This window comes from Rhinolophus sinicus, linkage group LG04 (genome assembly GCF_036562045.2).
Source record: "Rhinolophus sinicus isolate RSC01 linkage group LG04, ASM3656204v1, whole genome shotgun sequence".
NCBI lineage: Eukaryota > Metazoa > Chordata > Mammalia > Chiroptera > Rhinolophidae > Rhinolophus > Rhinolophus sinicus.
Genome location: NC_133754.1, coordinates 180,591,801 through 180,618,125, shown reverse-complemented (window position 1 = coordinate 180,618,125; position 26,325 = coordinate 180,591,801). Strand labels below are relative to the sequence as shown.

The window sequence follows — 26,325 nt, the reverse complement described above, 5'->3', positions numbered from 1 at the left end:
CTAGGTACGAAATCGTGTCTTGTGATTTGCATTTGCATTTCTCAGATTATAATTGACATTGACATCTTTTGTGTGTATACTGCGTATTTATGTTTCCTGTTCCTGTGAAGTACTTGTTCAAGTCTTTTGCCCATTTTTGTTTATCATTTCTTACTGATTTGAAGGAATTTTTTTAAATGTATTTTGGATAAACCATTTTTATGTACTTGGATGCGAACCATTCTATTGCAAATGTGTTCTCCTGATTTGTGACTTGTCTTACTAACTTTATGGTGTTTTTGGATAAATAGAAATTCTTATTTTTAATGTATTGAATTTGAGTCTTTTACTTCATTATTTTATATTTTTTTGTATCTTGTTGAAGAAATCCTTTCCTCCCCCAAGATCATTTGGGAGAATTGACATCTTTACCATTTTGAACATGATTTATCTCTCCATTTATTTAGGTAATATAAAATGTTTTCCATAGAATTTTATAATTTTCTGTATAGAAGACTAATGTGTCTTTTGTTAGATTGATTCACACATACTTAATATTTTTTTATTCTACTCTCAATGTCTTTTAAATCATACTGTTGCCCTGTTTGTTGCTAGTATATGGAAATGGTAGTTGTTTCTTCTACATCAATTTAATTTCAACAACCTTAATAAACTCTCACGAATCCTATTTTATACCTTTTTTGGTTTTCTATGGAGTCAATCATTTGCAAGTAATGATAGTTTCTTTCTAATCCTTATACGTTTCTTTTTCTTGCCTTATTGAATTGGCTCAGACCTCAAATACCATGCTGAAAAGAAGTAGTCTTGTCTTGTTCCTGATAGTGAAAGAAATACTTTCAATATTTCACCATTAGGAATGATGTTTGTTGTTTGGTAGATGGCTAATGTTGGATTGAGAAAGCACCCTTTTATGTCTAGTTTGCTAAGATTATTCTTTTTTAATCATGAGTGAATGTTGAATGTACTGGGTGCTTTTTGTATATTTATGTAGACTACCATATTTTTCTCCTTTAATTTCTTAATATGGTTAATTATATTAATTTATTTTCTTTGTTTAACTGATCTTGTATTTGATAAGATAAATTCAGCTTTGATCATCAAATGTTTTTTATATACTGCTGGATTGGTTTGCAAATATTTTCTGTAGGATCTTTGCATCTTTGATCACAAGTAAACTTGGCCTGTAATATTCCTGTCTCATACTCTCAGATTTTGATATGGAGGTTTGCTAGCTTCATAAAGTGATTTAGGAATTGTTTTTTGTCAGTATCATTGCATAATATGGGTAATATTAGTGCTATCTGTTTTTTAAAAAAATGTTTGGTAGAACTGGCTAATAAAACTTGTTGTCACAGGTTGGGCTCCCCTGGAAAGCAGACTCTGAAATGGAGATGAGCACTCAGGGATTTATTAGAGAGTGCTTCCTGGATCAACGTCTGTGGGGAGAAGGGAACAGGATTGAATAGAGGGAGAAGTTGGATGGTAGTGATGACACCGTAGGGCACTCTGAAGCTCGATGACTTTTCAGAATTATCCCATTGGACTGAAGGGGCCAGGTCTTTATATTCCTGCATCTGACCCATCATTGGATGCTGGCAGCCCCTAGGAGGTATGATCTTGGGCAAGGTGGCTCTTTCAGCCAGTTTAATTCCAGGGAAGGACTAGCAGCTGGCAGCCAACAGCCTTCTCAGCCACTGGGGAATGTGTCCTGAAGAGGGGCTCTGGGTGGTGTGGCCAACAACCATGCCATTCTACTCTTTGTGCTGCTTGCGTTTGTTTGCTTCATAATAAGTTCTGGGACCTCTCCTTCATGTCTACAGTGGACTTTTTTTCTTTAGGGAAACTTATACAAGGAAGGTTAATAGAATAAACTACAGTCCCCATTTTTGCAACTGATCTTGAGGCCACAACTGATAATCATCTCCCTCTTCAAGTATCCATTTTAGTCCCTTCAATCTTGGTTAGCATCTCTGCTGGTCTGGATGGCTTTTATGGTATGATGACCCAGACCCTTATTCCTGAGGGTCCAAGCCCCTGGTTATCTTTCAAAGGCTGTGGCTGTTTCATCTATTTACCATTAGAACTGGTCAAGAATAATAAAATACTCCCAAATGGATTGACTGGCTGGGCATTGTTCCTTCCAGCTTCCATTGTGTTACAGCCGCCCTACCATCTCCAGAGGAGAGTCAATTATTCCTGTCAGGATAGTGATTTTTCTTCTTGCCTGATGTCCCTTGTCTTGAGGAACCTGGACAGCAACCATAGTTTAACAGTTAGTGGGACTTCGGCAGTGTCTCCTGGTGGAAATGTTCTCCTTGGGAACCAGATTCTCTAAATCCAGAGCCCCAGTTTCTAGGGATGGGAAGTACAAGTTTCCTAGATAGGTCACTGGGAGTAACAGTGAATGGGGCCACTCTTGTTTCTTCTCCTTGGTTCCTAGAACCACATATTTTACCTACTGGGGACGTAATACCATATAATGGGTGTTGGATTTTTGAGTGTATGTATTACTTCTTAGAGATGGCCTCCCAGCTTCGTGGGGTGTCATCTCTGAGTTAGTGCCATATCTGTACCTTTAACAGGTTGTTCAGTCACTCTTCGTCTGACAGCTTTGGGGTAGTATGGTGTATGAAAATACCAGAGGATCCCATGGGTATGTGCTATTGCTGCATCTCCTTTGCTATAAAGTGGGTTCCTCAAGTGGTGCAATATTCTGTGGGCTGCCATTTTAGTGGATCAAACACTCTGAGATCATGGTGCTGGCTAAGGCATTAGTGGCAAGAAAGGTAAACTCATACTAGAATATGGCTGATCTCTGCCAAAACCACTTTCGGAGTAGGAGGGGTCCTGTGGCTGGGTGGTCTCCATATGGGTTATGCTGTATTGGGGGCTCAGCATTGTTCTTGGTGGCTGTCAGGTTGGATAACTTGCCAGTGGGCAGTAGTAATATCATCCTTGGTGAGTAGAAGCTCCTACTCTTGGGCCCTGCCCCTGTGACTACTCTGTTCACATGTGTCTGTTGTGCCAGCCCTGGGGGAACCAATAACAAAGACTGGTTGAAGTTAAAAGAAGTCTGTGTTGGAAGTCCCCAAGGCAGTGATTCACTAGGAGGACTCAGCATACAGTTGTATTCGTGTCTATGATTTATGACAGCAAAAGTATACAAAGCATAATCAACAAAGAGAAAAGGCATATGGGACACAATCTAGAGGAAATGAGGCACACACTTCTAAGAGTCATCTCCCGGTGGCATCACACAGGACATGCTTAATTCCCGCAGCAGTGAGTTGTGTCAACATGGGTGAAATATTGTCTACTAGGGAAGCTTACTAAATACTTAGTACCCAAGGTTTCTTTTGGAGGATGGTAACATTGTACCCTCTGAGGCCTGGCATGTACCAGAATTCCCTAGTCCTAGAAAGAAGGCATGTGGTTGTGTTCAGCATGCGCCATGTTATTCGCATAGTTTAGGTCCACTTAGCCGCTCTTACCAATTAGGTAGTGGGAATTCTCCTGGGGTCCAAGTTCCCAAGTGTACATATATTTTAACTTTGTGACACTTCTCCTTCCACACAAAGGAGATGAACAAATGCATTTTCTCAAACTCTGGCTGTTGGGAAGATTACCTATGACTGTTGTCTTTTAAGGCTACTTCTGAGTGGAGCTATAGTGTAGCTGTCGTCCATTTTCAGCTTCTACAATGTCTAAAAGTTCTTGAAGTGTTCGTAGTCCCGTTTCTCAGAATATGTTCCTTTATCCTCTGTATCCTTTAACCTCTTTTTCATAATTTCTGTGTCTTCTTGTGTTTCATTCTAGATAATTTCTTCAACTATATCTTCCAGTTCACATATTCTCTCTTCAGCTGTGAAACCCATGTATTGCATTTGCAATTTTAGTCATATTTTTCATTTCTAGCAGGTCTCATTTTGATCTTCTAAAAATCTTGGTAATTTTTTAGTTTTTATTATAAAATGTTTAATAATTTTATTAGTAATTGTTCAGTGAATACCCTTATACTTACCACCTATGTTCTTTAACACTATTCTATATTTTCTTTATTTATGTTTTATTTAGCCATTTCAAAATTGCCTAAATTCTTTAGCTTGCATCTCCTAAGGATAGTGACATACTCAATCATAATATCAGATCACATCTTGGATAATATTTTATATACTCATATAGTACCTTGATCTTATCCATATTTTTAATACTTTAAAATTTTTCTTTAAACATTTTATATTCTGTTTCTGCTCATTCTGTTAATTGTGGGTCTTTTATATAATGCCTTCTATGTTTTATGCTTTGGGGCTATAACAGCTTATTTCCTGCAAAGTTTCTGTTGGAATTATTTGAGTCATGCAGGTTCCTTCTGGGAGGGTTTGTTTGTTTCTGCCTGGTACCTGTGGGTACTATCAGCCCCGGACAACTTTAAATTCTTAGTATGAGTCCTTCTGGTCCATCAGGTAATGTGAATTTGGTATGAAAATCTTATATGAAGGTTGGTTTGTGGTTATAAAGTGTCAGAAGAAAAAAAGCTTTTTTGGACAGGCAGTTTTCCTTGTCAAGTATGAGGGGGCTTATTTCTAATTTACTCTCACATATAGGTCTTTGGGGTTCCAGCTTTATTACATAGATTATGGATGGGCTGTCCTGTGTGTTCAGCTGACCAAGAAAGCGGCAGTTAATATTACCTTGTTTGACAAATACCATGTTTAAGACAAAAATTGTGTTGTTTTCCTTTCTGGGTTCCCCTTTTCACTTCTGGGCCTTTGTGAATTCCTTAAAGACTTGCCACCCTATTGAATCAGGTAAAATAAATGTTTTTATGTCTTATCAAAATCTAGTCATTTTCTATTAGGGTATGTATCTTGCCATGTGGCTGAAATAGAAGTCCTTTAGTAAAATAGGACCTTTTTTTATTTATTTAAATGTGTTGTCTTAAATGATAGGGAAAGAATACACATTATAGGAGGAAGGAAAGGTAAAGAGTTCATACATAAATATGTCATGGTTCTTGATTTCAGTCAATGAAAATGTTGATTCAAAATATAATACAAGTCTTCTCCCCCACCCCCACCTCCGCCCCAAAACAACTTTTAAAATATATTGGAGAGAATTACAGTAGTAGTTAAAGATTGTGGTCTTTTGAGTCAGTCAGATCTGGGTGTCCATCTGAGTTCTCTCACTAGCTGCGTTTCCTTTAATCAGTTCTTTAACTCCTTAGCACTTTGTTTATCTGTAGAATGGAGTAAGTTAGGACAGGTTTGAGGATCAAAGGAGATAATCTATATAGAAGGCTCAGCCTAGTGCCTGATACACAGAGTAAATGTTAGCCACGTCTCATTTTAGTCATTCTCTTTCCAGAAGTGTTCAAGGTGCCAATACAGAGTGTGAAATGGGCACCATCTCACATTATATAGGTAATAGCATAAAATTGAGTATGGGTATGTGGAAGACACTACCATAAAGGGCAAGACGAAAAAGGCACAAAAGATGAAGCAGGCAGTATAAAGCTTGGCAGGCGACCAAAGCCAAGGAGGCCCGCTGGCTCCCCTCAGCTTTCCACAAGTATTCTTAGGGATACTTGCCACTCTGCCTTTTCATTTCATGTTCCGTTTAGTTAGTTCAGGAGCATATATATCCCTATCCCTTTAGGTCAAGGGGCGTTTTCGCTTCCTGTGGCCCAAGATCAAGTAACCATTTGGTATCGCCAGAATTCTGGAAGTTCCTCGTTATAATAGAAAAGAGACATAGTTGCATTCTTCTGAATAGAACAATGTCTAATCAGTAGGAATACAGGAATATATACCATGCAGCATCAGCATATATCAAATAATATGAATCGTTTAGACTTTTTTCCTCTTCCACTTGGTATGACTCAATCTAATTCTTGTATAACTTTTTCATTAGGCTCCACTGTGGAGCATCAAAAATAAGAGGAAATTGTGTAGCCCACTTCCATCTAATCTTTTGCTCTATATTTTTGCTTGCCCAAAGACAAGAAAAGTGTGTCTTATTCATTGTCTTTGTATATTTCTCTTGGTACTACTATTGTCACTTTGGTTTTTAGTAAAGGAAATTGGCTTATTTGAAACGTTTGTCTTAATCCTCTATGGAAATATCAGTTTACGGGAAGGTTAAGGCAGCTCGTTTGGGCTCCTCTCAGAGTCTCTGCTGCAATTGTCGGAAAGGAAACCCCAGGGAAACCCCGGAGCACAGGCAGTGGCTGCGCAGAAGACAGCACTCCAGATGCTTTATCAGGGGCTGTCTGGAGAGCAGAAATAATGGCCTGAAGACGGAAATGCTGATGTCTCCACTTTCTCAACTTAGCACAAACATCTTCTTTATCTTTGGTGGAGGCTCCAAGAAGCCTTAAATGCAAGTGTGATTGTTTTTAGAATCCCGGCTTTAAAAGCATGGCATTTGGGGGTTTCCTTGACTTGAATTCTTTTTTTAAAGGAAGTGGATTCATAGCAATTGCATCCACTGTCAGTGCCATTTCTCATTCTGTGCTGACTTGCTCACTGTTTACATCAAAGGATGCAGGAAGTGAGAGAAGTAAACATAAATAGATAAATGAGCAAACAAATAAATAAAAAGCTTTGCTGCCTTGTCACATAGCAAAAAGGCCTGACTGTAACATAACGGGAACACAGCAGCTATTTGATTAAAACTTTGAGATTTTTCCTGGAAACTTCAACCCATGTCTGGTTTTTCTTCTTTAAATAACACCGTGACATGGGAGAAGAAGTACCTAGAATGCCATGTTGCAGTGGGGCTTGGGTGCATCACCATTCCAGTTCCGGCATGCGCTGGTATGAAATACTCTGGCTGCTGCCCACTCACATGTCCGTCCTTTGAAAGGCCCAGAAGGTGATTTGTAAATTATTTGCTGCTTGTACCCACGCAGTCTTTTTAAAAAAAACATCTTAACCATTTCTAAGTTCAGTGGTATTAAAATACATTCATAATGTTATGTAACTGTCATCACCATCTATCTCCATAACTCATTTCATCTTGTAAAACTGAAACTATGACCTATTAAACACTAACTCCCCATTCCCTCCTCCCCCAGCCCCTGACAACCACCATTCTACTTTCTGTCTTTATGAATTTGATGACTCTCAGTATCTCATATAAGTGAAAGCATACAATATTTATCTTTTTGTGACTTGGCTTATTTCACTTAGCATACTTTCCTCAAGGTTCATCCATGTTATAACATATTGCAAAATTTCCTTTCTTTTTAAGGCCGAATAACATTCCATTGTATGTATGTCCCACATTTTACTATCCATTCACCCATCAGTGGACACTTAGGTTGCTTCCATGTTTTATGTGACTCATGCTGTGAATGAGGGTGTGAAAATATCTCTTCAAGACCCTTCTTTTCATTATTTTGGGTGTATATCCAGAAGAGGAATTACTGGATCATTTGGTAATTTTATTTTTAATTTTTCAAGGACTCTCCATACTGTTGTCTGCAGTGGCTCTCCCATTTTACATTTCCATCAAATGCACAGGTTTCCAGTGTCTCCACATCCTCGCCAACACCTACTGGGTTATTTGGGGGGGGGGGGGGGTTGGTTGGTTGGGGTTTCTTTGTTAGTAGCCATCTAATGGGTGTGAGGTGGTACCTCACTGTAGTTTTGATTTGTGTTTCCCAACTGTTCAGTAATGTTGAGCATGTTTTCATGTGCTTATTGGCCATTTGTATACATCTTTGGAGAAATGTATAGACCTTTCTTTTGCCTACCCGTACGGTTTTATTAAAAGCAAAACAAGTAGCTTTGCAGTGTGGGGAGGCAATGTTTAGTGTAAGAACTCAGGCTCTGGAATCAGACACCTTGGCGTTCTAGCTTCACCAGCTGTGTGACTGGCCTTGAGCAAGTTCCTTCATGTCCCCAAGCTTCCACTTCGTCTGTAAAATGGGGAGAATAGTCACATCTATCTCACTGAGTTGTTTGTGGATCGTGTAGCTAACATAATAGATGCCAAATGTATGGCATAGTATTTGACCTACATAGTAAGCGTTTAATAAATATTAGGCACTGTATTGTTGGCCTCATCAGCCAGTCATAAAAAGACACCTTTTGTATCGTGATTGTCTTCCTGTTTTGATAGAAGTATATAGTTCATTCCATTTTTGAGAATTTTCAGTTGTTTTTCCAGTTCATGCTACTTATTTTCTCAGTCTGTAATATTAGATGAAACCTTACGGAATTGCAGTTTTTGTGAGTCATAAATGATTCAATATCAGCAGCTTCAGGGGATCCAAGTTAATATAATAGAAACTATTTGAGTGTCTGATGTATGCCAGAGTGCCTACCATGCTATTTAATTCATTCTTTCCAGTTCCCCTAACAGTATATATTATTTTCCCCATTTTGGGACAGGGAAACTGAGGCTGAGAGAGGTGAACACTTGCCTGAGTTTACACTATTAGTAAGTAGTGAAGCCAGAATTCAAACCCAGGTCTATTGAATCCAAAGTCTCATTTGGTTTCTTTCCAGTTTCTACCACATGGACAGTCTCAGAGACACCCTTCCCCTGTCTTTGTGCTTAGTAAATATGAAAGTAAGAGAAATTTACAGTAATTCTTCTTAGGTGCCAGTGATTTGAGTTTCTTCAGTGCGGTGAGCATAATGCGGTGGTTCTGTGTTCAGGGACATTTTGTGCTTTTGTCCCTCTTTGCTATTTGGGACGCAGAATCTGCAGTGTTGGCTGCAGTCACCCAGGCTTGCCTTCAGCCCCTTTCACATGGCCGTCTCATCTCCACCATTTACTGAGCATCTGTCTGTGCAGGGGATGAGCTAGGTGCCACATTCATAGCATCTCAGTGCCTCTGTAATTAGAGAGAGGAGAGGCTAAAAGGCTAAAATCCTTAACAGGATGGAAGGAAGCTGAGGCTAATGGGATTATATGGTTTAGCTAAAGGCACAGACCCTTTATCTTGCTTCAGGGTCCAGGTCTTTCCTATTACATCCTATTTCCTCCTCCCATTCTCCCCCCCCCTTCTTCCGCCTTCTATCTCCTCCCCACGCCCCACCCAGCAGCTCACTGCAAGCTGCTGGCTGCCAGCTGCTCACGATGGCTGTTGGCCACTCACAGTAGCCCACGGCAGCACACAGCAGCCCAGCTGTAGGGGGAGCCGTTGTTCACAATCTTAGCTGTAGGGGGCGCAGCTCACTGGCCCATGTGGGAATCGAACTGGCAACCTCTGTATCAGGAGCACAATGCTCCAACCACCTGAACCACTGGGCTTGGCCCCCTCCTCCCGTTCTTAAAGAGTTTTCATAGAATGGACGTGAGGGTAGCTTTTTCTACAGAGTAATCTGTAGCATATTTTGGTGTGTTGTCCCTACTGATTTTTTCCCATTTCCTTTTTTTCCCCACTTCCTTTCCCTTTCGTTCTTTCCTTTCCTCCCTCCCTCCATTTCTCCCTTCATCCTTCCTTCCTCCTTCTCCCCCCCTTCACATATCTAATGAAGTTTAAATACCAAGATTAGGAAACTACTTAATGTATTTCCTGAAGGAAATTGGATTCTTGAGATATTCCCATTTGATTTTTTTCTGGCACTAAAAATTATCTTTAAGTTTGCTTTCAGAGGAATTACCATATTTTAAAATACGCTACTAAAACAAGTTAGATTGAATTTCTATCAGTTTCAAAAAGTGAGCTCAGATTTTGAATAGAGCCTTTTAAATAATAGGATTTGGAAGTAATTTCTTAATATCTGAGGTCAAGATAATGACATGACATATTTTGAGTTCTAAGGAAAGAAAGCCTGTTTGACCTAACACCCTACTTATTCCGAACCCAGATAACTAAAACCAACTACCTTCCTTATTCATTCTGTGAGCTGTGTTGGCGAAACCTCTTCTCTTTGCACCTGGAGGGTTGCGCTTTATCCCTTTGTTGTTTCATTGTTTCCTTTAGGGTGAGGAAGAATAATTAAGAAGAACATCTTTTCTGAGCAGCTGGAATCAAATTCCAGCTGACTGCGGCACCTGCGAAGATGGCACCTCTGCCTCTGGGTGGCAGGGTGGGATGCCAGCCGCGGAGCATGCGACAATGGGCTCCAAAGTGCAGAGACGCGGCCATGCCGCACCACTCCTGTCCTTCTGTGAGCTTCAGATGGCAGTAGTACCAGTGAATGCAAAGTGTCTGTTTTAGACTAATTAGAGGGATGATTTGTGAAACGGTGGCTATTTATTTAATTAATCACCAGCACAAAGCCATAAAACCCATATTTTAAAAATCCCTGTTAGTTTGCCATGTGGTTAATAGATTGGGGCACATTAAAAAGTGACATGGTGATGTATTAAAAATGTTCCACCTAAGGATCCTTCAGGAAGGAACGGAAGCTGTCTGCTTTCAGATGCTGAAGTGTAACCTGCCAGGATTTGACCTGTCTGAGGTTTTAATATTTGTAAAGGCATTTATCTTTTGAATAGCGTCTTCATTAGGACATCTTGAGATTCTTGGAAAGCTTCAAAATATAAAAATGTAGAATAAGTTTTAAAATTACATTAAAGTTAATTTTGTTACATTTTCTCTTAACAATGAGGAACTATATATATTTTCCCATTAAATTATACCATGTTTACTAAGCATAGCGGTATCATAACATAGGTTATTCTTTTCCATTTCGGGGTAAGGGAGTCATTTAATCAATTAAATAATAAATGCAACAGCATTTTTTTGCAGCTATCAGAATTGCATTTTATTCTGCCCTCGTATTACTTTTTATTGAATGGGCACAGGGATAACAGCTATACTTGCTCAGTCTCAACCCAGGTGAATTGCCATTTTTGGATAGTAAGAATAAAGATAGAATTGACTTGTTCAAGAGATGACACTGGCGTTAAAAATAAGAAGAAATGGCTTAGATTGTAACAAATAATAGTAGTTTTTACACAAACTTGTAGTTGATTTTCAGTGTACATAAACGTGTATGTGCAGGTCATCTTGCGTTTTAATAGTAGTTGAAGCTAAATTGGTGTGGTATGTCTGTGATTCACTCTTTTTTGTTCAAAAAAATTATTCTGAATAGTCAATGTTTCTGCTAACCAGTCCCCTCCCCCCCCCAAATTTAAGATCATGTATGAAAATTGCTCAGGTGGATGCTTAGAAGGAAATTGTCCAGCTCTTAGGCTTGTGCTTCTCTGCTGTGTTGTATAATTACCTGCTCTGTTAGAAGGGGAGCTGGAATAAAACATGAGTATGTTAATGCCGCCTGGAGCTGATGTGGTGGTGATGATTACAATGCAGATAAAGCATTTCTCATAACTGCCGTTACCTACTGGAGCCTTTGAAACATCTGGCCCTTTAATTGAAAAATAGTGTGGTGCTGCGCCAGGCAGACATGCTAAGTGAAGTCACTAATTTAGAATACAAAACTATAATTGATAAAGTGTTTTATTTACATTGTATTTAAATATTCATACTTTGTTATGCTTTGTATAACAGGGAATTACTGGGTTAAATTTTCATGAACATAGACAGTTTAAATGAGATAAATTAAGTGAAAATGTTAATGGAATTTTACAGTGGAACCAGAAGACTGTTTACTCGGGCATGATGTGTACTTTTGTATGTTTTGGGCCTTTTAGGGAAGCAAATAGGTTAGGTCTTATTCTTTGGGTTTTGTATTTTAGAAGAAATAAGCATCACTTGGTAACATCATTGCATTTCATTCTTGTTATTGCTATCATATCTTGTTATTTAGTTAAAAAAATAAAATGTTTCTTGGCATAATGGTAAATGGCTCTAATGGCAACATTATCGCCCAATAAACCAAAGCCTTCCCCACCTCTCCGGGGCAGGTTATCAGAGCCTGCCCAGGAGAGCAGAGGAGCTGGTGAAGGGCGTGCAATTAACCTTTGTCCTGCATTTGCAGCAGGGGAACTGACCTAGCAGCCTTCCGAGGAAATCCAATTTAATTTAAAATGAATTTGAAAAGACAAATTAGCCATATCTATTTTAATAAGATAAAGTCCCGATTCTCCCTGTGTCTGGTTTAGTTAGAACCTCAGAGGAGATTGGACTAAGACTGAGGATGAACAGGAGGGAAATAATGCCAGGGGACTGATGAGAAACCCAGGAGACCCTGGTACCCGAGTGACTTGTCCATTTCTGCAAGTGAGCAGGTTTCATGCTGCCTGTTTCCAAAGAGGTGCCACCTGAGATGGGCCTTTGTCTAACTCAGACCTTTTGCTTTTGTTGGAGCTTGATGCTATGGTGATGTCATACGCTGCTTGCTTGCCTGTCTCTCCAAGGACCAAATTGTTATTTTCCTCCTTTGTCATTATCAAAGCACATTAGGGTACTGCCACATGGATAGCCACATTTAGTAACAGATACACCTCACAATTATTGATGAGACTCTTAATCCAACAGTAAGGATTCTCCGGGGCCGGCAAGTTGGTATTTGACCACTGCTTTTGGAAAACTGAAGCAGAGGGTTCTGCCTATTCTTCAAAGAGCGACTGACTGGTCCTTTATGTTTTTATCTCTGAAACATAGTCAGTGAGGGTTTATTGAGCCCCTTCTGTGTGCCCAAGACCAAGGAAATCTGAAACAGTTTCTGCTTCTGTCTGTACAAGAGGTAGCTCCTGCTGGAAGCAGTTACCCAGTGTCCCCTTTGAGTACCAGCGGTCCCTGCAGAGTTCCAGTGTGGGGACAGGCCTGGCTGCAGGGGAGGAGCAGCTCAGACCTTCCTCTGGGTCTCAGCCTGAGGGATGTCTGACCTACAGACCCGGATTCCCAGTTTTGAAACAATGGCTGTAACGTGATCTTTCCTAGATACTCAGGCCTCCCCACGAGTTTTTTGTTGAGAAGGTACTTTCCTTGAAAGGATACGCGTGGTTTTACAGTTGGTCAGACCTGGGTTAGAATCTTGATCCCCCCTAGTTAAGAGATTTGGAGCAGCCTACTTAATGAACTTCTCATTCCTCAGCTTTAAAAGGGAGTGAGCGATCCTCATAGGACTGTTGGGCACATTAAATCAGAGAATGTACGAAAAGTACTTGGACCCCGGTAGGTGCCCAGTAAATGGCAGCCAGCAGTCGTGACCTGCCAGTTGCAGAGACAGCTGTGTGCAAATACAAAGGGCTGTGTACAGAGGACTGTGCCTGGTCTCACCTCCCACCAAGGCTGTCAGCTCTGTAGCTCCTGGCTTTACTTTGTATTGCTAAGCTGATTCCCTAATTGAGCAGTGTGACGCACAGAGAGCTTTTTTTTTTTTTTTTTAAGTACTCAGTACTGACAGTTGTATCTAGTGGATCCTGTTTTCACCTCAGTTTTAAAAATAAAGTTTTCTGCCACTTACAACATTTTTTTCTTTTATTTTATCTGGGAGACATGTAGGATAAAGGCCTGATAGTCAGACTTTTTGGACTGCTTCTCAATTGTAAATTTTGCATATAGTTAGAAATGATTCTTCCCAACAGGAAGTATTGTTCCAGATGTATAATAATTTAGGTCTTCTTTATCTTGGCTGCCATTTGTATTTCAACAAGCATTTGCAAACTATTAAGTGTAAACTTTCTCAGTTGGCTCTTTGCAGTTGTTTCATTTTCCTAATGTAAATATGTATATATATAATATGTGTATATGACATATATATATTTTCTGTTGCAGACAGGTATCTTTCTCTGTCAGCAGAGCTGTAGGTTCTTTGTGTGGCCTTTTCCTCTACAGAAGAATGCCTATCCTAGCTATTTCACATGTGCATTTTGAGGATGAAAGTGAATGTCATAATTGGAGAAATGTAAAGCTATTTATTTCCATTTTGTCTGATGTTTTTACATTGTTTACTAGGAGATGCGTCAGGGACTTGAATTAATTATAATTACTATAGAGACATACACTGATTGAGCAAAGAAAGTAGTAAGCCATTTGTGCGAAGGCTATCTAATTAAATTCTAACTTTGGATAAGCTAGATGTGCATGAAAGATTAATTTTAAGAGGTTTTTATGACTTACTAAATAATGATTCAGTAAAATTTTTGAATTATATCATCAAGGAACATTGAATTTTAAAGTGATAATACAGTCAGGAACCTACTACTGCATAGAAATTTGTGGGTTTTTTAAAACTGTTCAAAATCAAGGATGCAGAATATAATTTTAAGGTGCATATTGATATTTAAATTTTTTGTAATATTTAATCAACTGAAACCCTATAAGAAATGAACGATATATGCACTTGAATTATTTCCTTCAATATTTATACAATTTTATATTCTCAAATACTATCTCTGGATTCTCACTCCCTGTCTCTGGAATTAAATTGTCCTTGGGGTAGTTGGAGGGCTGTACCAAATTTTCCATATAATTTAGGAGGATGATAATGGCTGTACTGTAACCTTTTCTAGAGATACATCATCTAGTAATGGAGCCAAGTATACAGTCTCCATTGAGTTTTAATTTTAAAAGTTGATATTAAATCTTAAAAAGACTCATTATATTATGATAATTGATAGAGTTTAAAACATGTAATTCTTCTTTATGGTTTTAAAAAACCTATTTTTACTTTTAAAGCATATTGATTTTATTATATAAATGATTTAATAATGAAGAGGTCCCTGTAGTTACCCTAGGTGATGGGGCTTAGTTCATGCAAATTACCTTTCCCTGATATTATCATCATTATAGAAGCCATTGTTTGTATAATTAAATGTAAAGTGCTGTGTAACATTCGTGATCTAAAGAATCCCACAATGGCTATGAAAATTCAAAGTGGACACTTTATATGCTATTATGCTTTAGGATGGCTGGGTTGTGCTTGTGTGCAAGTACCTCCTGGTATGTGCTGTAACCATCCTGAGGCTGGAGGAGAAGAGACTGCTTTGGCTCTTCTCAGTAATTGAGACCTTTCCCTGTCGCCTCTGCTTCTGAATTTCATGTTTGTCTGAAGGAACATTTTGTCCAAAGATCTGCCTGGTCTTTGCAACAGCTTAAGTAACAATAAGAGATAATTGACGTTTGTATAGCAGTATGCAGTTCACAGAGCATTTTGAAGTGCTTTATTTTTACTTTACACACCCTGTCATTCTTTTGAGGTGATGGTGTCGTTTCTGTTTCATGGCGGAAGAAATTCACTTTCAGAGCGGTTATGGGCTTGCCCAAGGTTACACAGCTAATGGCCGGCAGGGCCAGGGTCCAGACCGGTTCCGTACACTCTGCAAAGAGGTACCCAACAAATATAACCCATTATGGTGAAAACTGACCGTGTCAGGAAACACTTTCTGAATTTAAGATTTGGAGAAAATGGTTGTTACTCCTGATGCAGTATGGGCAGGCTTTCATTATTTTCCTTCACACTACCCCCTCCCTCTTTTTTTGTAAAATTTGTTGTATTTGAACATGAATGATTACTGGTTTTTCAGCTGATGTCTTGTAACAAAAGAACTATTTGAGGCTATTACTCAAACTTTATTTGATAACAATAAGATTGTTTAAACATACAGCTCTAGACATTTTATTTTTTTCAAAAGTAGAAGACTAAGAGCATCAGAATGTGGAGGTTTTATTTTAAATAGAGAAACCCTTTCCTGAGAGCAATAACTAACTCCTTTTCGTGTTTTGGGTCCAAAACTATAGATTTACATGTACCATAGATGTTATACAAAGAAAACTTAACAAAAGTCACTAACCTAAGAAAAACTTAACGGAAATAGTATTTTCTGTGCTGTGTTGTACTTGTAGTTTAGATCATTCCATGGTGTTAGTAGCTGAGTGATTTTGTTTGAGGTCCTCCGCTATGTGACAGGGTGTGTGGATGTGGAGGTGGGTTGGTTCCATATTCCTGGGGACTGGAAGTAAGATCAGTGGGTAAAATCTGCCCACTGGAAACCTCAATGGCAACAATTGCGTTTTAGTCATCAAAATTATTTGCCCAAAGACTAAAGCAAAGGGTCTGCTTCAGAAGGTGGCAGGGACCTCATCAGTGGAGATATTCAGGAGAGGTTGTAGCACAGCCGTTTGTAGAAAATGTTTTAAAGGAGATAACCTCTAAAATTCCTTCCAGTTTTCAAAGTCTATGAATGGCAGCAAAGTTGTTTTTTTGTTTTTAAGTCTATAAATGTAACAAAGTAGAAAAAAAGTAGGAAAAAAGGAAATGTATTAAACAACCACATTTCTTGAGCATTTACTGTGTGGACTAGTGATAAAAGTGCTTTACAGGAATAGATAGTCTCATTGAATCCTTTCAACAAGTCCATGAGGAGGTACTTGTATAACCCACTATTTCCATCCGGAAATAGTAACGCAGGTCATGATTGTCCAAGGACACACAGTAAGTGGCATTGCCGAGAATTGAACCCAGGTCTTTCTGACTCCACCACTTATGCTTTTAATGCCACACTGCACTGCCTCGCTGGCTCCTATTAATAGAATAAGGATCCTGGAGGTACCCAGATCAGAACTTGACCTTGTTAAAGAAAGAGTGACAGTTGACGTTCTTAATAATAAAAGCTTAATGGAACCAAGGTTGATGATTCAGAGGAAATTAATGAGATTTTGTCAATTTTATTTTAAACTTAACTTGTCAGAAAATATAGTGTCCAGTGACAAACTGTAGAAATGTTTTTGACAAATTAACTTGACTACAGGTGCCAGATCAGGGAAATGTTAATTTAATAGCCTTTAAGTGTTCCAGATTTATTGAGGGTTAAGATAGCACTACAGAGCTAAGCCCCTAGCTCTGAATGGATCTGTCATAGAATTTTATACAAAATCTATTCATAAATTCAGTGCTACCATTTTGATTGTTAAAAAGTGAATTTTTTTCTCTAAGCCCATAAAGCCAGCATTTACTGAGAGCTCCAATCCGGTGTTTGGGTTTTCTTATCCTCCCCACGTAGACCCTCTTCATTTCTCATAGTGTATTAAACCTGGCTTGGACCAGATTTAGGCCAGATTTTGCTTGAAATCGTTACTCTAATCAAATGAAGTCCCTTATTCGTTGTCAGAATGATGATAATTTGAGACCCCTGTGCCAAGTCTGGATACCATGTTATTAAAGACCACGTTGTAGAGCACAGCATCCTTTGGTCCTTGCTGAGGGAGCAGGGAGGAAGATACTGGCAGAAAGGAACTGAAGCCGTTCCTTTAAGAGAGCTTTAACTTTTGAAGGCTACAGATAACCCTTTTATCAATTTGCATCATTACATTGTCTGGATACACTGATGTATTTATTTCTGCATTAAAATTACATATGATGATCTGCTTGTGCAGTTGTGACTAATGGAATAATGTCGCCTGCTTTTTGTCTCTTTAATTGCAGAAGCCAAGCTGTCTATCCTTTCTCTGTTTCTTCCCCTTGACAGAGAAATTGAACACTTAGCAACAGTTCTGAGATCTGATACTCAGTTTATTACTGACAAACCCTGATGTTAAGTCGAGCTGCTGACTGAGCCTTCCCTCAGTCCTTAAGCCTTAGTTCAGCTGACTCACTGTGTGTGGACGTTTCTTACTTCAAGCCTATTTTGAACTGAATGTCATCTATTGTTCTTCCTGCGTCCCCTATTTCAGAGACTACCAGGTGCAGAATTTTGAAATTAATTTTATGATAGGCAGCAAAATGCGTATTGTTTTAATTACTGAGATCAGATAGGAAAAACTCTGGTGTAGATGTAATGGTTTAATTCATCATCGTGTTCAATGTCTCAGTCCTGTACGTGTTCAGATTCTATGTACTGGAAGTTATTTAAATTTTTTAAGTTTTTACATTTTATAAGTTAATTATTAATTGGCTGACCTGTGGTTCCTAGTGCTGATATTTCCTGATTGGTATAAAGACACTTTTCAGAAGAGTGAACTTTCATGGTATATATCACAAGCCACAAAGCATTTATACTCTTTGACCCAATAATCTGCTCCTAGGAGTATGTGCACAAACATTTATGTGAGAGAATGTGTATGAGAATGTTATTCGTAATAGTGAAACACTAGAAATAATGTACATATTTAACAATGTGGGAAGAGGTGGATAGGATCACTACGTGCTATAATATAATACAGGAGTTGAAAATCACATTTTAAAAGAAAATTGCTCATTCCATCGATGTGTACATTTTTTGATGAGTGACTGTGTGCCAGGCATTTTATATACATCTTATCTATTTTTCCAAGTACAGAAATGGAGGTTCTGAGCCATGTAGTTAGTTGCCCGATGCTAAGGTCTAACAGCTAAGGAAATGGCAGAGCCTGGATTCAAACCTGGTTCTGGCTGACCCCAACTCTGTGCTCTTCACTCTACTGCTTAATATACTTTAGCAATGCTATTTTGGGACCAGATTGTGAAGGGTATTAACTGTCAGGTGAAGGAGTTGGAAAGCTAGCCCTGGGGGAAGCCATCATATATTTCTGAGCTGGTGACTGGCATGGTCAGTGATTTGAGGGAAATTGTGCTGATAGCAGTAAGGAATTGGACAGAGGAGATGTTTTAGAAAAAAGGAGTTAGAAGTCGAGAGACTGCTGCCGTGGTCTCCCTGAGACATGATGAAGCTTGAACTAGGGCCAGGGCAGTGAGGGGAAAGAGTTGAGAGGTATTTCAGGCATTTGGATGTAGATGAGACAGAAACAGGACTTCAGTTTCCTAGCTTGAGTGCAGGGGTAGGTGGTGAAGGCCTTCCCTGAGAGAGTGCAGAATGAGAGACTAGCTGAGGAGGAACCAAATAGATCTTGGACAAGTTGAGTTTGAGATCTGGGCTACATTTGCAGAGCCATCTAGTCATGGAGAGGCCGTGTGATGTGAACTCGGGAGTCTAGTTGGTCTTCATGAATTGTATTTGTGTTTTGAGGAATAGTTTTGCTCCAGAAAGTACTTTTCTTTTTGTTCTAAAACCCGAATTGGGGGCATTCCTTGATTTAGGGGCTGCTCCTGGAGAGTGTTGTTCTACTCCAAATTTGTCAGCTCTTTGTGGGTTTATTACTTTTTATTTTCCTTTGGTAAAAATTACTTAACCTGCCATAGGAAGGTGTCTGAGTTATATTTTCAACTATTTTTTTTTTCCAACAGCCTGCCACAGCACCTGGCATATAGTGTGTTCTTAATAAATCTTGCGGATGCCTTAACATAGTCTACATTTTCAAAATTGATCCTCTTTCTCCTACCTAAAACTCTGAAGCTCTGTGTGGTAGTTCTTTTTATCTCTTTTGTACATAATTACAATATTATTATTCTGTTTCTAATTGTAAACGTAATACATATTCATTATATAAAATGCAGAAAAATATAAAGCAGAAAATCAAAATCACTCATAATCTCATGTCTCAGAAGAACTCCTATTCACTTTTTGTGTGGATTGGTATAGTAGATATTTAAATACAGGAAGCATCCTTTCCTTGGGTTAATGGTTCTGTTGGATGGAAGGCTAAATTTTTTTTTCTAGGAGGCCTTTGTCAACCCCCTTTAGTCTGGGTTGTTTCTGAGTTCTCACTACCGCCTGTCCTTGCCCCTCGTGAAGCTTTTATCACATTACACAATATAGACCTTCAGCAGATGGTGAATTTGATGAGGGGTCTGCATTGTGTCTCACTTGACTTTGGCTTCAGAGCCCAGCATGGTGTTTCAGTAGGTGTTTGTCGAATGCATGAGTGACTGAGAAAAATAGAATTAAACCAGTTTTCCCTATGTCTTTGTTGATCCCTTCCTTATGTTCTAATTATGTCTCTGTTTCCCTAAACTTGTGTTGTAGAACACACAAAATGCCATGCAGTGAAACTGTAGGATATGATCTTTGTTTATTACTAGTTGCTTTTTAATTGTTAGATGTTAGATCTTTGGAATATTGTTTGCTTTGATGTGTGATGAATACTTTTAATCCTTTGGTAACCTTATTCTTTCAATAAGTTAATTACTTTCTATTATGTTGACGGATTGTTTTATGCTTTAGATGATTCCCTCTAAATATTGTAACGCAGGGACTATTAGATAGAGCTAACTGCCACCACCTTGAGTTTTTCAGAAGAGGCTCCTTATTAAAAAATATATAATTTCAGTGTTTGTGCAAGGCACTTTTTCCCACCATCAGTGCCTCAAGATGGAATTAGAAGATTAAAAAGATAAAGTGCTTTATTCATTTAATAAGTATCTACCATATTTATTCTCCATAGTTTTCCCCATACTTGCCATTTCACTATGAAATAAAGAGGATAAAGGGATTCCTAGGAGTATCATTCCTAAACAGTGGTGCCCTTCAGTCAGTTTGCAGTAGAAAGTTTTCTGGAGTCTCAGACCCCCTACCAGTTCTCCTTGGCCAGCGCCTCAGAGCCAGCTCCTGCAGGAGGCGGCTTTAGGCAGCACTTTGGGTTTGTCTGTGAGAAGAGGGAGGTGGAGATGATTTCCAAGCCTTTGAAAGCAGAAATTCATTACATTTAGAATAACTTTAGGGAAAGAAGGCATTGATGTTGAAAGTAGGGGCTTTGGAGTCCGACACGAGTTTGAATTCTGCCCTTCTGCCTTGGTTATGGCGTCTTGAGCAGATGAGTATAGCCTTATAAGCCTTGGTTTTCTCATCCGTGACAGGAGGGTAATGATAGAACCCTACCTCTTACATTGGTTGCAAGAATTGAATAAATTAGGCAAACATTTAGCAGAGTTTATTTAATAGCTCAAAATAAATATTAGCTCTTGTTACAATAATAACTAATTATTAGGTCTTCTATAGCATCCGTCTTTGGTCTCACGTGACCATGTAATAGGCTTTAGTAATAGAAGTACGTCTGATTTTAAAACATAGGCCCTTTCTGGCATACTGCTCTGCATTTCTAAAGCACTTTACAGTTTGTGAAACACATTCTCGTTTGTATCTCATTGAAGCTTTGTATCTTGAGATATTGTGATTCCTATGTCTCTCAGCTCTAGTTCTTCTGAAGGAGGAGAAATAAACAGAAATAAGAAGGGAGAGCAATGATAAGAGGGTGATTAACACACTCCAGAAAGATTGCCCTTGTTTTAATTTTAACCCTTTGACTGCCTGACAAGGCCAAACACTTGCTGTGTAGAGATGTCTTTGCTAGTCACTGGAATTATTATTTCCAAGCTGGAAAAATGCATGGGTGTGTGTGTGTGTGTGTATGTGTATGTGTATGCACTCGCAGGGTTGTGTGCATGAGAGAGACAGCATTGTGTAGGAGAATTGCTTTTTTATTATTTGCCTTATAACACAGAGACAGGACTCAGTAAAAAAAAAAAAAAATCCGTGGATCTAATATTAGATGCTGGGTTAAATGACATGTGGAATTTCTCTAAAAATGTTTTTAAAACTGAATTTATGTATTTCCTTACTTTAGTTCTGATTTTTTTTTTCCGCCTTAGAATGATAAAATTATAGTGTTGAAAATAGAACCACTTGATGGTGCAAATCGTTCCATCTCCATCCACCACCAGGAAACAGACCATAGAGGAAGGACAAAAGGGATCGAGGGAGGAAACTAACATTTATTGAGTTCCTACCTTGTGTGTGTCTTCATAGTCATTTGAGTCATTCATGCATCCATTCTGTAGTTCAACAGATTTCTTTCTTTTTTTTTTTTTGGAGAGTCTTCTATGTGCCAGGCACAGCGCTAGTAGCCATTGCGTATCAAGCAATAAACAAAGCAGACAGTATAGAGCTCAACGGCTAGTGGGGAAGGCATACACTAAAGATGTACTTAAATAAATACATAATATCAAATTGTTAAGTGCTATGAAGGAAATGAATAGGATATGTGTGAGAATAACTGGACAGGGCTTCTTCCTATAGGATTATCAGGGAAGGTCTCACATCATCCGAACCTTGAATCAACAACAGTAATGATAATCCTCACGGTATAAGAGTCCTCTTACACCGTGTTTCCCCGAAAATAAGACCTAGCCGGACAATCAGCTCTAATGCATCTTTTGGAGCAAAAATTAATAGAAGACCCAGTCTTATTTTATTGTAAGACCCGGTATAGTATAGTATAATATAAAATAATATAGTATAAAATAATATAATGTAATATAATATAATATAATATAATATAATATAATATAATATAATATAATATAATATACTGGGTCTTATAATAATTTTTGCTCCAAGAGACACATTAGGGCTGATTGTCCGACTAGGTCTTATTTTCGGGGAAACACGGTAGGTAGGTCCTGTCATCATCATTTTACATATGAGGAAGTAGAAGAACAGAGAGATTAAGAACCTGCCCAAGGGGGCCAGCCCGCTGGCTCAGGTGGTTGGAGCTCCGTGCTCCTAACTCCGAAGGCTGCTGGTTCGATTCCCACATGGGCCAGTGGGCTCTCAACCACAAGGTTGCTGTCTGTTCAACTGGACCTGGAGCTGAGCTGCGCCCTCCACAACTAAGAGTGAAAGGACAACAACCTGACTTGGAAAAAAGTCCTGGAAGTACACACTATTCCCAATAAAGTCCTGTCCCCCTTCCCCAATAAAATCTTTAAAAAAGAAAAAAGAAAAAGAACCTGCCAAGGCCACACATTAGAAGATGCAAAGATCATGAGAAAGCGCCTTCTAGATACAGTGAATAGCATCTTCTATGGTCTTAAAAGTGGGAGAAGCAGACAAGGTACACACACATATTCACAGTACTCACAGTACTTCTAGAAGGTCAGTGTAGCTGGAGCACGATGAGCAGGTGGTGAAAATGGCAGGAGATGATGTGGGAGAGGTAGGCAGGGGTCAGGTCACAAGTGGAGAGATTGACCTTTAATGAAATGAGTGGCACTCCAGCTAAGAGGGGAGGGGATGAGGGGAAGAAGGTGGTTAAATCCAGATAAGTTTGTGAATTTAATGATGGGATAATGAGAGTTCCTTTCTGACAGTTCTTACTTTCTTAATGAAAATGAAAATTTCCCATCTTTTGGCAGTTGCATGAGTGAAGGACAGAAGCTGAAGGTCCATGAGGGCTCATGGGAAGTTTGAGGAGAGAAGCAAAAGTGTGTACTAGGGTCTTTGGTGGGTGCAGGTTGGACCAGGAAATGTAATAGGCTTGCTATGTAGTGGGAAGTGTCTGTCTGAGGTTTATTGTCATGAATTTAAAGTAAAATCAATCTGCATAGTTACATGATTTTTCTCCAGTGATGTTTAGCTTGGAAATGAAAAGCATTGGGTTCGTCCAAGATTGGTGTTCTGCCAGTTGAGTCCAATGGAGGAAGAGTGTTAAAGCTGTGTTTGCATAGGATGATTACAATGATGGATCATGTAATCTGGAGGGTGGTGTTGGGAAACAAGGGGACTGATAGATAATTAAAAGGTGGTGGGTCAGTAGATTGTAGGTTGAAGAATTTGAGGGACAACTTGAAAAAAATGAGGTGAAAAAGTATATTAAAATACATTCCATGAGTGGACGTTCTGATTTGAGATTTTGGAATTGATGTAGATATCTGGTGTACCCACTGCAATAAATGACTGAGGTGCAGTAGATGGGACGGCATTGGGATGACGTGGCCTCGGTATTGAGACACTTGGGTATTGGATGGATTATTCCTTTGTATGAAATTGCCCAAAATGATGACAAGAGTTGGGGTGCAAAAGAAGACGATGAGCGAAGAGCTCAATCAAGCCTTCAGTGAGCAAGGAAAATGCTTGGAAGGTTGATGAATAAAAGAAACAAATGACGAGGAGAGGGTGGTGTACTTGGGTCTCAAAGGAACAGGGGTTTTTGCAAGAAAGGAGAAGTAATAGTTTGAAAATCGTGGAGACAAAAATACCTACTCCACCTTCTAGCCTTGAGGATTGGGGGTTAAAAAGGAAACAGCAAAACATTGTTATTGACAACAGAGGAAGCAATGTCCTTAATGACCAGCAGGCTTCGATTAAGGCAGAGAGGTGCAGGGAATTTTTCTAAAAAGAAATGATGATTTATGGAAGTTTCCTGATTAGTGCAGGCGTTCCAGAGGGCAGTGGAAGGTTCAGGAGGGAGGAAGGCTAGCGATGTGGGAGGGATTGGGGATAAACAGAGCAGTGTGGTGTGGTGGTTAGGGTGTTTGTTTTGATTGTAGTGCTCACTTACCTTACTGCTGGCAGGAGTGAATGCATTAGGCCGTTAGAAAACGAAAATTAAAGGGGAAAAAACCCCTTAAAACTAGACAGTGTTTCCACTTTGGGACCATTCCAGGCTCCTAAACAGGTCTGTGCCAAAACGATGGAAATGGCTGCGCTGCACACAAGCCCCCAAGAGCAGTCAGTGTGGCCGCCTAGGGTCTGCATGACCGTGACTGTGCTCCACCCTCATGCGTTGTACTCTGTCCACAGGGTCATGTAGGCACAACAGCAACCAAGAAGATCGATGTCTACCTCCCCCTGCACTCGAGCCAGGACAGACTGCTGCCAATGACCGTGGTGACAATGGCCAGCGCCAGGGTGCAGGACCTGATCGGGCTCATCTGTTGGCAGTACACAAGCGAAGGACGGGAGCCGAAGCTCAAGTAATCCTTCCTCTCTGACTGCTCTGGTTTCACGCTGTCCCTGGGCCCAGTCGGTCTTTCTAGGCATTGGCCTGGGAACCAGCCGTCCACCCTCATCAGGGCAGGTTTCTCACCAGGGCCTGTGTATCTCCGAGAATCTGCTTGTAAATACACCCGATAGCTTTGTGAATCCAGGCGTGAGGAAATGCATTTTAGCAGTTTTCAAACCCTTTTGCGGTGTTCGGGGTGCTCGCTGATAAATGTGGCGTGGGAGTTAGCGGGAGAGAACTAATGTTTATTGAGCACCTCCCATGAGGGGGCACCATGCTGGGCGTTTTGTACCTGATTTCTCCTTGAATTCTCCCAGCTCCCTGTGAGGTGAGCATTATGATTCTCACTCTGCCTGGGAAGAAACTCGTGGGGCAGAGAGCTGTGGCTTGCTGAAGGTTACATCACTGGGAGATGGCAGCCAGGATCTGATTCGTGGTCTGTTCGATGCCAAGGTTTTTGCATTATTTCCTTTCGTCTGAATTAAGTTTTCTTTGTTATCAGTCAATGGCTCAAACTTTCTTTCAATCACTAAGCTCTATTCCTCATTAAACAATTATTTTAAAAATGTAGTACTTGAAAGTAGAGTCTATGTGCATGTGTGTCATAGCTTGAACTTAAACGTGCTTTGCTGCGTTGGTTCTCCCAGGCTTACGCTTCTTACCTGGCAGGACCCTCCTCTCGTTGTATGTGCTCTTCCCAGCAACAGTGTTTGAGAATCAGCAACATGTAGTGGATGCCTTCATTTGGGGAATACATTCTCACGCAGACTTTCTCTTCTCACATTGTCAGGGTTAGAATGGTCCAGTCTGTTTTGTTTTTCTTTTTTTCTTTACATATGTTAAATTTGCACTTGACAGTTCCTCTTTCGAGTTCTTATTGACATTGCCCTTCACTTTACCTCAATAAATTGTGGATCTAAAGACAATGTTTATTGCTCTTGTGGCAACAGAAAGCCTTTTTTACCAAAATGCCACCTAGGCTCAGAAAAGGGCTGTGCCAGCGCCTCTTCTGGAGGCGGAGCTATGGTTGTCCTTTTCAGGGTGAAGTGGAAGCGAGAAAACAGGACGAGTGCTAGTGACTTGATGTATGTTGTCTGAGTTAATCCTTAAAAGACTACTTAGCGCAGGAACTGAAGCCTGGATCGGGGTAAAAGAACTGGCCCAGGGTTACGCAGCTAGTCACAGAGACGGGAGTGAACTGTGACACACTTTACAGGTGGGGAAACGAAAGCTTGCAGAGGCTAAGTGACTTTCCTAAATCACACAGTAAGTGGTAGAGCCTCCGACTCCAGAGCCTTAGCTCTTCACTATTACATGACACTCCCTACCATGGAACTCTAGGTGCTATGAAAATATTTATTACGGGGCCCTGTGCTCTATCTGGAAATACAGAAGTGAAAAAGGCAGTCATGCCATCAAGGAACTTACTGTCTAAGATCAATAGGCAATACTGATGCAGTACATTAGCAGTAAAATCGGGTTCTGAGAAGATCTGACCCCATTTTTGGTGATGAGAGTGGAGTCATGAAAAGCACCCTTGATTAAGTGACAGCTAAACTGAAACCTGAAGGAGAAGTAAGAAAATGTGATCCAGAAGGGTTGAGAGGAGGATTTTCTAAACAGAGGGAAAAGCATGGACTTCTGGTTATGAATTCATCCTTTAAATTCTATATTCTGCTCCAAATACATAGTAATGATAAATAAAATGTTATTGACGTACTTGTACTTTAATAACAAGATAAAGATCCTTGTGGACGGAAGTAGAACCAAGTACAGAAGTCGGCAGAGTGCGTGAAGAGTCAATTCTTTTAGTGAACATTCTGTGAGTTTACTAGTGTGTAAAATACTGATTTTCCTCA

The 26,325-nt window shown here is 39.6% G+C and overlaps 1 protein-coding gene across 14 annotated transcripts in view; it reads left to right on the top strand.

Moving 5' to 3' along the window:
- The window catches only part of MAPKAP1 (MAPK associated protein 1), a 215,775-nt gene that overhangs the window by 69,892 nt on the left and 119,558 nt on the right, over positions 1 to 26,325 (top strand). For all 14 annotated transcript variants that reach the window (XM_019728588.2, XM_074331017.1, XM_074331018.1 and 11 more), the window contains one exon: positions 24,265 to 24,437. In XM_019728588.2, coding sequence (XP_019584147.1) covers positions 24,265 to 24,437 — 173 coding nt within the window. The remainder of the gene's footprint in view (positions 1 to 24,264; positions 24,438 to 26,325) is intronic.